The sequence below is a fragment of the Hyalella azteca genome, unplaced genomic scaffold, assembly GCF_000764305.2.
Source record: "Hyalella azteca isolate HAZT.00-mixed unplaced genomic scaffold, Hazt_2.0.2 contig9910, whole genome shotgun sequence".
Taxonomy (NCBI): Eukaryota; Metazoa; Arthropoda; class Malacostraca; order Amphipoda; family Hyalellidae; genus Hyalella; species Hyalella azteca.
In genome coordinates, this window is record NW_025939966.1 from 153488 (window position 1) to 166293 (window position 12806).

The window sequence follows — 12806 nt, forward strand, 5'->3', positions numbered from 1 at the left end:
TGTGTAGATTTTATCTTAGATTAATAATTCAAATCCATATTAAATCATGAAATTAAATTTTTATCGATTCATCGGAAAGTAATAAAGATTCCTAATAAGAGCAAAGTTGCATTTGCTCACAAGAAAGCGTTGAAGTAAATTATTAATTTTAAACGTTATTGATGTGTCACTTGAGTGTCAATTTTATTCCCAATGACTGAGTGAATAAAAAAATTAATTTTATTAAAAGATTTATGAGGCTTAACAAGAAAATTAGGGAAATATTTAAATTTTAGACGATAAAGTGCCAGCTGATCATTTTTGTTGATATACAAGTTTTTGATTGTATTTTAAACATTCACAATACACCAAATCAAATTAAATCCAGCAACGAATTTCTGTCTGTAGTATAAACAGTCACAATGCGCTCATCAACACTAAATTTACCGCAAAATTTTGTCCGTATTCTAAGGACCGGCCGCCAAAAAATACCGGAAAAAACATACAATTCTTGTCAGTTTTTTCTAGTCTCGAGGCCTCCTTGCCCTATGCAACGTCTCCGTTTATAACTTCATCAACATTTGATTGCCAGACGTCGACGCAAGAATGTCGTAAAAGAACAGATCCCAGACGGTTGATGGCAACTCTCAGAAGTTGGTTTAACGACCAAAAGTCGGTCGTAAAACATAGAATTTCCGCCTCCGAATCAAAAATCGCTACAGAATTAATTAACGCCGCATTAATTTAGATCGCCGAATTTCGGTATCAACAAACGATTCTATAAATTATTCCGACATGCATTTCAGTGTTGAACTTTATCTACCATATTCTATTATTAATATTGTATGTTTAAAAATTGACTCGAATTATCCTTCAAAAACAATTGAAATAACATTTTTTCTGCAGAGGTCATAAAAACTATTGTATTCATTTTTTTAAATAAACTACTCATCAAATTAGTCTTTTGATAAAATAACGGTCAAGAGAAAGCATACGATTCTCGTTTTACATTGTTAAATTTAGGGCAAAAACCCATGCAGTGATAAAAATAAATAAAATATTGTAACTAGAAATGCAACTACAAGTTAGTCACGCTCTTTGTAGTTTGTCAATCCCATTATTATTCACAATCGTGAAATAAACTGTTGTCACAATTGAATGGAATATGAGAACTTGCAAATATATAGAGTTGCACCTGTACTGCCTTCAGCTAAACCGCGCACGCCATATCCAATAATTCGCTATTTCAAAACTGCCAATAAAATCCCGAGGATAAGTCGAGGTTCATTTAAATTCGAGGCCAATTATATTTGGCAGCGTGGAACAACAAATGGACCGCAGCATCAAATTTCAAAGGCATAATACAAACATCCATGCACAGTATAATGGCCCCTGCATCCTGTCAAATCTATCTTAGCAACGGATGGGACGGTGCTCTTGACTCACAAATCCTGTGATTATAAGTTACAAGTTGGCATAAATTCACGCTCATTTGGTCTCGAGTTACAAATGCTTGACTGCTGCCCGTGGCAAGAATTATTTCATTATTTTGCTATGCAGGATTACGTACCGAGTCGGAAAACAAAAATGTCTGTTGAAACTCAGGTGAGAAGCGTTCAACCGGTTTTATAACTTATTACAGTTATAAAACAGTTGAACATGTTTCAACTACAGCTTGGAATTCAATCTCGGATGTCAATTAGTATGATTCTCCTCATCTGACAGTACCATTGCAATATTTAATAAAAAATAATTCGTTATAATCAATAATAAACTATTATAAATCAAGTATAAATTGAATTGCAGGCCTCAAAGGCCGCAGTACTCACAATGAACTTCGAGCTTAACTCCATCTTCGAGTTTTCCTTGCAGAAGTCCCGGGGTTTCAGCGCGACACGACAAAAATCTCCCTTGATCCTCGGCGGTTGGCGTAAAGAGCAGCGAGCTCTCAGTTACGTTGCCATCGTGAGACGAACGTTCGCTGCTCGGTTTTATTGGTCGACCGTCCAGCCAGAATGTCACGGTAGGCTGGGGACGAGCGCCAACCACGCGACACGTAACTTTCGTGCCCACGTTTGCTGATACGGGACCGTTGATGCCCGTCAGGGAGATTAGCATCGGTGGAACTGGTGATAAATAACGAACATGATAGGCTTTTTTCGTTATAACAAATTGCATATCAATAGTGCGCAATCTCTGAAGCACTTGAACAAGCCACTGAAAACTCTGTATCGGCAATTACACCATGCAGACTATTGCAGCAGCTGAGGTTGCTAGATTGTAATTATATTTGAGCCAGTGAGTTGAATCCAATATCTCGGATAAAGTCACTCTACACCGAGACAATCTCTGCAGCACAATCCTGCTTTAACACATCTCTGCAGCATCAGCCAGCTTCAAAACATCTCTGTAGCAGATATCCCAGATCTACGCCATCTCTGCAGCATCAGCCAGCTTCAGCACATCTCTGTAGCATATATTCCAGATCTACACCATCTCTGCAGCATCAGCCAGCATCAGAATATCACTGCAGCATGAGCCTGCATCAGATGCAGCCAATAATCTCGCTGCGAGTGCTTCTAGGCACTTAAACTTCAAAGCTTCGCTGCCTGACGCGCCGAAAAGAAATTTTGGTCCCAGACTGAAACATTAATAAGAAGGAGTGCTGCAAAACAAGCCCTGGGATACCCAGCAGCGTCTGGTGCTCATCATCCTCGATCTTTCTTATTTCGGAAGTTAGTTGGCAGTTTTGCCATGACTGAATGTATTGAATTTTAATATGAAATATTTTTAAATAATGGAGTATTACAAGCACAAAGAAAGAAGTGGTAAATTACAAATTTTTTTAGTACAATAATACTTAGGTAGTGTTTTAGAAAATCTCGAGTAGTATAATCGAATGATGACAGCAGATGGGTAAGAGCCCATAAGTGGGAAATAAAAAATTTTTTCTTTGAATTTAAAAATAGCTTCTTTAATGAAAATAATTACGCTGCGATGTACGATATCAGCTCGAACAATATTTTTTTCCCTCGAGCATTTCCTCCCACAACATTTGCACCATCTATGCTTCGCGATTCCATTTAACTCCTCCCAAACTTAATGGTTATCATTCATATAACAATTCTGACGTGTATCTGTTTTAAATAATCATAAAAAGCTTGAATTTTCTTTTAGCCATTAGTTTTATCCTGAACTTAGTTTGCAACGTATATATTAACAATTTATATTTCAATGAAACTAACAACATATAATATCTTTCATATAGAGATGAAATTGTACTTCTTAATTGTGCTTAGAATATAAATAACTTATTAACTCACGTGTCATATCAACAATAACTGCCGCAGTGATCGGTACAGCTTTCTCGAGGTCACTGTTCGCAGCGTTGCACACGAAGCTCTGATGCAGGTGTTGTCTCTGCAGCGATGGAATCGTCAACGTATTGACAATTTTTGTGGTACCTGGCACAACACCCTCGTCAGTCTTGACGCTGTATTTTCCTGCCGAAGAAGGAGTACGTTGGCCTGGGTACAGCTCATCATTGTTGTAGGTGTTGCCAGAACTGGATGGTGGAGGAGTCCCGGAAATTACGGATAGCGTGCCACGGATTTCTTCAGACCCTCCCCACCAAGTTAGCTTCGGAGGTGGCCGACCTGGAAATTTTTGAATTGAAAGATAAAATTTTGTATTCATAGTGCATTTGTAACTGTACATACCATTATCGAATTGAAAAAAAAACTTCGAATCAAACCGTCATCCTTGCCCCCATGCTACTCTTTTACCAACAAAACCAAAAGATTGTCGAAATTTTGTTCCAGTGACATCCTTGATTCTTTCAAGGTCTAAAATATTTAAAAGAATACAAGTAGAACCGTGCACCTCATTATCGAAAAGGGTTTGCAAATTTCGACAGTAGTATATTGAAGACAATATTGCTGCTCTACCACAATTTTCACTCAATATTTCACAAAACGATGAGCCGAAAAATAATTCTTTAGAAAATTTCAGTTTGTGTAAGTTGGAATCGGAAAAAATAGTCAAATGAACAAGTGCCAGTCGCAGAGGAAGATGCCTTGAAGCATTTCATTTTAGCACTGAGAACTGAGAAAAGGTTCTCAATTATCTTCATTTCTTGACAACGTCTTGGATGAAATTTGAAGCAAGTCACAACGGCGGAAATCTCCGGTTCATCATTTCGCAATCCGAGAAATTGCGAAATCCGGTCAATTTTGGCAGTCGTTCAAGCTCTCTTCCTTTCGCCGGGCTGATTTTGAAATTCTAGGACGCGCAATATTACGACGAGCTCAAGACGAGAAAAAGGAGGCAAGTTCCTTTTGCAGCTCACCTTCTCGTTGAAGCAAACATTCCAAATCTACTCTTGAGATGCCTCCTCTCTTGACAGACCAAATTGAAAAAGTGGTCAAGCGCGCTCGCTTGGAAGCGTATTTATAGATACCATTTCAAGAGGGCATCTCCCGAGGCCGACTTGAAGAGAACTGTAATCAAAGGCCAAAGGCTGAGCCCAGCACGACGCAGTTATAATGCTGGATAAAAGAAGCCCTACTTTGGACAGCGTATACCAACGCTTATGTAGTTTATTCAGAGGATTGCGGAACGAAATCTAAAACTTTTCACATTTTTCTGTCATAGATAATTTTCCTACCAATTCTCTTCCTGGGCATTTGATGATTTTGGTACGAATCCCTACAGCTAGCAAAAGCTTTTTCCATGGATTATTTTTCTACAAAAACTTATGCTGCGTATTTTGAAAATTAAGGTACGAAATCTTATATTTTGAAGCGGTTCATGTCACGGATTCTTCTAAGCGAAAGCGGTCAGCCATTGGGAGGCTAGTCTAAATATTTTACGCTTGAGGAATGTTTCGCATGGAAACCAACAAGTTTTTGATGCCCATACCAAGAATTATGACATTTTCCTTTCTCTGATTTATACAAGTAATTTATACGAATATTATTAGCATTTGAAACTTTAAAGTTTTCGTATTTAAGCTTGATGTTTTCAGTGCAGTACTTCAATCAGTCACTGCTGATTCTATAGGGAAACCGGCATGTCTTTCTAAAATAATATTAATTGTTTCAAATCTAAATAACAGGGAACTTCTTATATTGGCTTTGTGTCATGTGCCAGGTTTCGAAGCAATACCGAATAAAAAGGCTCCGATAACGTGTAACTGATCTATTTAAAGGAACATGAAGCTATCACGTCCGTCAAAGTCCTGATATATGAAATTCTGTGAAATTTTTGATTCCAGAAAGCAGAGGCCAAGTTTCAAATGATGTCGGCTTTAAGATCAGAATTAAATTCAATTTTTTGGAAATGCATTTGACAAAATTTTCTACTGGTTTAACAATATTCAAGGAAGCATTTAACTATGGTTAGAAAAACATTTTAAGGAGAAAAGATGATTGAAAACGAGTTAATAAATATCTTGTTTGGAAAAGAAGTGATCAAATTATTATTTTTGGTGTGAAATAAAATACATTTCTGCAAGGTAGTACGAAACTGTATATTCGAAATGAAAATCTCTCAATTCATAGGGGAAGTAAAACAAATTATAACCTGCTATTCAGCACATAAATTTGAGGCACGTGAAAAGGGACGACAATAGAAGAAATATTTAGTAGCATTTCACTGAGAAGCATGTAAGAAGCACTAGCTTATATTTTTGTCCTCACTTCTTATCTCAATTCTCAGTTTCATAAACCTAGGTATACGATCTTGCAAAGTAAAGTGATTCCTAATTAATTTTAAGACCAAATCTTATACCTACAGAGAGCAGCTACAACTTTCCTTGCGTTCGCGGAACCGCCACGTTACAATTTCATCAGAAAGTTAGCCGCAAATTCTGAATATCTAAGCTTAGAGATGTGTCCGTTCTTGGCACGAAATGGCTTGCATGGTCACGCTCTGGCAAGTTGTAGGATCGAGTTGTGCGTTTCTGTAGTTGCTGGAAATGCCGCAAGTTTGGTGTTCGACTCGGCAGCCGCTGAGTCCCATAGCTGCCGAGCTCTGTCGAGAACAGCAGTTCATGGCTGATTGTTGTCGTCTCTTGTGTACTATGTTTTCGTCTCTTGCGTATTGTACGTGTTAGTATTTCCTGGATAGAGTTTCTACATGTTTGCATCTTGATTCCGACATGATATGGGCTTTCGTAAAGCTAGTAAGCAACAAATATACGGATCGAAAATATTTTTGCTTGCTTGCGTTGCATGCGTATTGTACGTTCTATATTTCCTGGATGGATATTGTATCTGGATATCGTCATGATATGGGCTTTCATAAAGATATGAAGCAAAAAGATTGAGATGTAGAAAATATTTTGACATACATACAGGTCTGAAACAATCAAAATGGGTTTTGTTTTGTGATGACAATACAAGATTCAAGTACAAAAGTTCTGGTATTCAAATGCTCGGAATCATATTCTCATAATTTAATAACAAAGGTTACTTTTACACAAGCTCTGGGACAAACATTGAATTAATTTTCAATCGTGCAATCGTATGTCATATAATCTCAGTCCTTCTGTGATAGAACGTGCATAGTTCGAATGAAACAAGAAACAAGAAAACTTGATACCTAATATGTTTATACCATAAATACTTCAAATTCAATATTAATGAAAACTATCACTTTGGAAAAATTTGGGAATGAACAATTCGACTAAACAATTCCTTTAATCGATGATCCGGCTTCAACAATAGGTGAAGTGTACGAGCCGTGAATTAAATTTGTAAAAGAGGCCTACTAAATGAGTATGAATTTCTTTCCACACGGAACCATTGTTAAAAACTTGCGACATTCGTCTCTTCTATAAAAAATATAGAAATAAGGCTCCCGTCGTCGGCTACGTTTTTTTAGACTCCGTGATGGAATCTTTTTGGGCATTCAAAGGAATTTCAGAGACAGAATAAGTTTGACAGGAAGATAACCGATGTGACTTTAGGAAAGTCTGCGGTTCTTGCGAGATTTTCACAAATTTTGTTATTTATGGCGAACTGGAGTTTTCAAAAAACCTTTGCGTGAAGCAAAAGTCAAAGAAGACACTTTTTCCAGCTCCTTGTTTCAGGAAATGCTATCTGCGGAACTTATATAGAAAGTTCGTACGGAGTTTCCAAACATTTTTTAGGATCGATGAAAAAGTTTCTTCGACCTGCAGCGATTTAAAACAAAAGCCGATATTAAGCGAGAGTGTATAAAAAAGATCAGATGGATACACAGCCACGCTAATTTATAATATGATGGGCATATTATTATAAATTTATTAGCATATAAAATGGGCATATTTATTTATTATTATAAATTATATGACGGGCATCGCGGCACTAATAATTACATTCGGTGCTTTTTCTGCACTGCATCAGATTTCTGAAATACCTTCCATATTAACGACATAATGAATTTACTTTCTACAGTGCTCACGTTATAACATTGTACACAATCTATACCTAAATGATTATTTAAATCATCAAACAATGATAAAATATGTCATTTAAATAAATTATATCATTATCATAGAACTTGTGAAGAATGTTTAAATTCTTCCCGGAAGTCCACTTCTGCGTTTTTAAACATGATTACTTCACCAACATACATTTATTCGAACTAGCCTAGAATAATTATTATCCCACATGAATAAACTAAATAAATGACATTGCGTTCTTTGGACAAATTACATTAAAAAATCATTAATTCTGATAAAGGCAGAAACAGCAAACTGAAAAAAAGGTATTTTAACGTTATTTTTAACGATATTTCTTACCTCCTTTAGCGATGCACTTGAGCGTCAAGGTTTGACCGAGCACGTAAGGACCAATCATTGAGCTCTTCTCGCTGTCTGTTTCATCCACGATACGAACGCTGTCAGGCGGCACTGCAACAATCATGTGATGGATGAGGCTAACCCATTACGAAACACTGGTATGATACATTACTAAACATCGCATCGGTATAATCCGTTACGAACACTGTTATGATACATTACTAAACACCGATATAATCTATTACGAACAATGGTATGATACATTACTAAACTCTGGTATGATACATTACTAAACACTGGTATAATCTATCATAAAACACTGGTATGATGCATTACTAAACATCGGGATTATCCATTACGAGACACTGGTATGAGGCACTACTAAACACCGGTATAATCCATTACGAAACACTGGTATGATGCATCACTAAACATCGGGATAATCCATTACGAAACACTGGTATGATGCATTACTAAACACCGATATAATCTATCATAAAACACTGGTATGATGCATTACTAAACATCGGTACAATCCAAGACGAATCACATGTGTATAATCCATTAAAATCCTTTTACAAACGGTATATGCATAACTTGAGAATAATAAAAATGCTCTCGAAACGTGGTTAGTTTACAAAAAATGTGATTGCTGGGGTTTTTAAATAAAATTATTACATATACAATATGTGTACTACGAGAAATGACTACCTAGCTTATGAAATTATTTCGATTACTTAGGTTTATCCAAATTGACCTACGTTCATTTAGCAATTAACAGTTATTACATTCAGTAGTTTTCACCGTTGTTAAAAATAACGAAATATTTAGTCGTTCATTCTAAAAAGTGATATTTTAGAATACGCAAAACTAGAAGCCGCTCTGCTTGGGCTGTTTAAAAATATATATTTTCGATTTTTAAGTCGTGATAAAATAAAATCAAGGGACATTTCTTCTTGTGCCGAAATAAATAAAAAGCCATTACATTTTAGGTTCCGTAGTGATTAACCCCAGTGCTTATTTAGGCCGCACCGAAAAAATTGTGATGTTTCCGGCTGTGCCAAAATAAACCTCAGTGATGTTTTATTGAGAGAATTCAATATAAACAAAAAATACTGTATCTTCCAGCGTCATTCCACCATTGTAATAATCAGTTGGACATTATGCCTCCTGTGTATCATATACGATCAGCAAGTCAGGAAACTGAACCCCTCCTATAATAAGTCACTCCCTTATATAGACCGAACCTACTATGTATAAAAGAAATTGTCAGTGAGTGTTAACCTTGGATTCTCAAATTGCATTTATCGTGCATTTTGAAATCTGAGGAGTGCATTTTCGGAGCAAGTATCCCGATTTTCTAGACACTGATTTCACTGTTTATAATAGATCCCCGAAGGTGGAAACAACATGTCTTTAAAATAACCAGGTGCCACAATAAGACAACACCAGTCAGCTAGGATACTCGTGGTTATGTACTTGTACATAGTATACCATTGTTAGTACGTTGACATTAACTATACAGTCGGAGAAAAAATAGTAAGGCCTTGTGCACAGGTTCCCACTGTACTGACATTAGCATCTATACTTGTATCAGCCACCCTGCATTAAAGCAAAATAATTTTATGACTAAACTTACTATACTAGTTTCCGTGATTGACGCTCATTTTATCAATGAAACTTTTTGTCAGGTGAATCTTAAAATAAGCAATATACAATGAGGGATACAATGAGGGAGCTCGAATCGTGACTGACAATTCCGAACCATGACGAGCCAAGACAATAAAATGTAATTGTTGGGATTTTGAAACAAAAAACACCTATACAAGACGTACCCCAATGAAATTGGCTACCTAGCTTTCTTGTGATATCAATTCAATCAAGTTTGAGATAACTATGCTCGTTTAAAATTCCTTCGCATTAATTTTGAAACAGGGTTTTTGTTTCGTCCTTCAGATATCATCATGAATAAGGCTTTTTAAATAAATTAATTTCCATCAGTCCACTTCAGCCTTGTTATATTACGTCGGAACAACGAGTATGCACATTTAAGCTCGAAATGTGAACATTTATTATACATTTTTCAAACGTAAATTCTACCCATTGATACTATTTGACATGATGAATACAATTTCGATCTTAATTTAAACATGGCAAAAAGGCCAAGATCGGTACAGAGCCTCATATGTTGGGGCACGTGTATGATGATTTATACACATATATATTATAGGAAAACATTGAGTGAGCAGGGAATACTCATTTAAATATCTTCTCTAAATAACACGTTCAGGCTAAACTTTCATACTGGTACGTAAAAATTAAATTTAACTATTTTTTAGCCGATCGCTTCAGTTTGCGTTGAATGCAATGGACGGGAACATGAAAAGATAAAAGAAAAGTGGTGAATTAGCATTGTACTGTAGTTGTAAAAACATCAGCAATATAATTTTGTGTTGTAATTTTTTAATGTTGTTTCAATTATGCTGTGTTTGCCTCCGTAAGAAAATACGATTAATAAGAGTTTCAATCATCACTTATTCCACGAGGCAAACCTGACAAACTGTAATCTAACACAAACAGTATGAGCTTCGTCGAGGGGTAAGTAGCCTACACCAAATAATTCACTTAAACCCTGCGAAAATTCGGAAAAAGGATTTTAATCGAATCAAGTTCCAACAGCTTGCCCTATAAACAGGATAACAAGTTCACAATATGCATTGTTATCATCGATTCGAACTCCCAGAACGTCGGTCTGCTTAGGCTCGGGACAGATTAAGTCATTGTTCTATGATAGCCAATTAAAAGTTCCGAGCCAAGTTCTAAAGTAAGAGTGCGGAGTGGTGAACAAATAGCTCGTGTAATTGCAAGAGCTCCCCGAAGGAAACTAGGAAAAAGAGATTATGGGATGCGAACAATGAGTGACTTTTTTTGCTCTGCACACTAGCGGTAGAAAAAGTTTCGTGATTTCCGAACAGCAAGTGTGGAATTGAATTTTGAGATTTAAAGTTTAAAATTGACGTTTTAAAGTCGAAACGTGGAGGCTCACTAGAAGAAAGTTTCAAAGTTAAACAGAATCAACTTGAGCTTCGAGTTTAAAATTTAACATCATTTCCTTCTGACAATGAAGGAAATATTTGCACCTTAAGACGTTTGCAGCGAACTTTAATTACGCAAGTTCAGATTATGTTATATTCACGCTCTTATGTTTGGTACAGCTGAATAAATTATCAAGGTAGCGTGAAATTTTAACCCATGGTGACAAAGTTACGGGTGGTTCAGTACTACGATGAATAGTACAAATAATATTTCGTTTGTATTTCAGTTCTTCGTGCAGTGCTAGGTGCCTCATTTCATGTCGTTTCTAAGAAGTTCAGTTCGCGCTGAAGATGATGTTGAATAATTCAGTACATTTTATTGACTCGCTCAATTCTAGACACCCACAGTTAATTTTTTAACCTCCGTGGAGGGTAAAATTTATCACTAAATTTAATTTTATAGAAGTCAACAAAGTTTTTTGATCCTTTCAGTGATAGAAACTACAGTTAACCTTGTTTTTCGGGACTGAGAAGGAACAAACTTGGCACAGCATTCAATGTTAAATCATTCATCAAATTTTGGTGACCTGCTCAATAATAGAAAACACGGTTGCTTTTTTTACTCTTGAGTAAAGGGAGGTGCCCTTACTGAGAAGGGTCAAACGAAGCCCTGAATTCAATGCTGAATAATTCAGCAAGTTTTAGTGGCGCGCTCAAAAATAAAAACTCAAAGTTAATCTTTCAACTCAGGACTGAGAATGGTCAAACTTAGCAGCGACCTCAATATTATCCTAGTCAGCTACGCTTGCAAGACGCAGCTAATTTTTTTGTAAGAGGTTGAAAACCCAGGAGGACGGACTTATAACTTTGAGTTTGGCCTTAAAAGCCTCCGGGTGCAAAGGCTCTCCAGGCCTTGCCGTCTCAGCAAGTTTGTTGTTCGGTAACTTGGCAGAGAAGTGCACGAGAAAGCGAGTGAGCTCCCAAAATTCGCAATCAGTCATTCGTCGCGACCTAAAATAGAGAAGTTATACCCGTAATTTTCGCAGCATCGTCGTCTTGGGTCCAGGAATATTTTTACATTTTTCGGATTTCAGTTTAAGGAATTAGTCGCCGTCAAGCACTTCTTTTATCTTCAATATGGACTAACTTATGTTCCTTTATTTCTTAATTTAAATATCGACGCTAGGCTTTAATTAATTTGTCTGATTTTCGAGTTAAGTTTGAAAATATAAAAAAATTCATACTCATAATAAAATACCTGAAATTGTTGTCAATTAAAATTTACTTCATTAATCATTACTTGATGATTTCCTGCTCACGTTGAATTTTGATGGCTTGTTTAGAAATTTACATTGTTTTGTTGATGAATTTTAGTGCTGCAATTGTTTGTAGTCAGAATTACACAAAACAAAAAATTTTAAACACGATATAAAATAATTTTAATGATTGAAAGAATGCAGTTTGAAAAATTGAATTCATACCAAGTATTCGAGTAAAATAGCGAGAAACCTCATATAACTCACTTCTCATAAGACGGATATTCAGAAATACAAGTTTTTAAATTCTGAATACACGTTTGATGATTACATCGTTGGCCATTGAAACTAGCTTAATTATGCTCAAGGATTTTGTTCTATACCTAAATAATGGTTATATAATTATGGTGCAAAAATTCCAGACATGTCGCGCAAATAAACTTTTTACAGATTTGAGAAGAGAAGGATTGGCGAGTTATAAGAAATAGTCAAACATTGATGACTAAATTTTATTCTATCCATTCACGCGAAAGACACCGATTTTTAGCTGATGTTTTTCAGATATATTTTACCTTGCATGAAAACATTGACTTTATTTTTATTCAAATAAGAACTCTGTTTACGGTACACCATGTAAATAAATACATTCTTGACTAATCACGAGTACCTGCTTGCCTGTATTTATCTGAAAATTTAAAATAAAAATCATAACATTTTTCAGAAAGTATTCTTCTTGTGAGCAGCTATGAC

At 36.0% G+C, this 12806-nt stretch overlaps 1 protein-coding gene across 1 annotated transcript in view; it reads right to left on the reverse strand.

Moving 5' to 3' along the window:
- LOC108675606 (nephrin-like) overlaps positions 1-12806 on the reverse strand; it is a 65832-nt gene that overhangs the window by 28044 nt on the left and 24982 nt on the right. Inside the window, exons 3-5 of the mRNA XM_047882211.1 lie at positions 7766-7876; positions 3303-3635; positions 1809-2105 (exon numbers count right to left, since the gene is read on the reverse strand). Coding sequence (XP_047738167.1) covers positions 1809-2105; positions 3303-3635; positions 7766-7876 — 741 coding nt within the window. The remainder of the gene's footprint in view (positions 1-1808; positions 2106-3302; positions 3636-7765; positions 7877-12806) is intronic.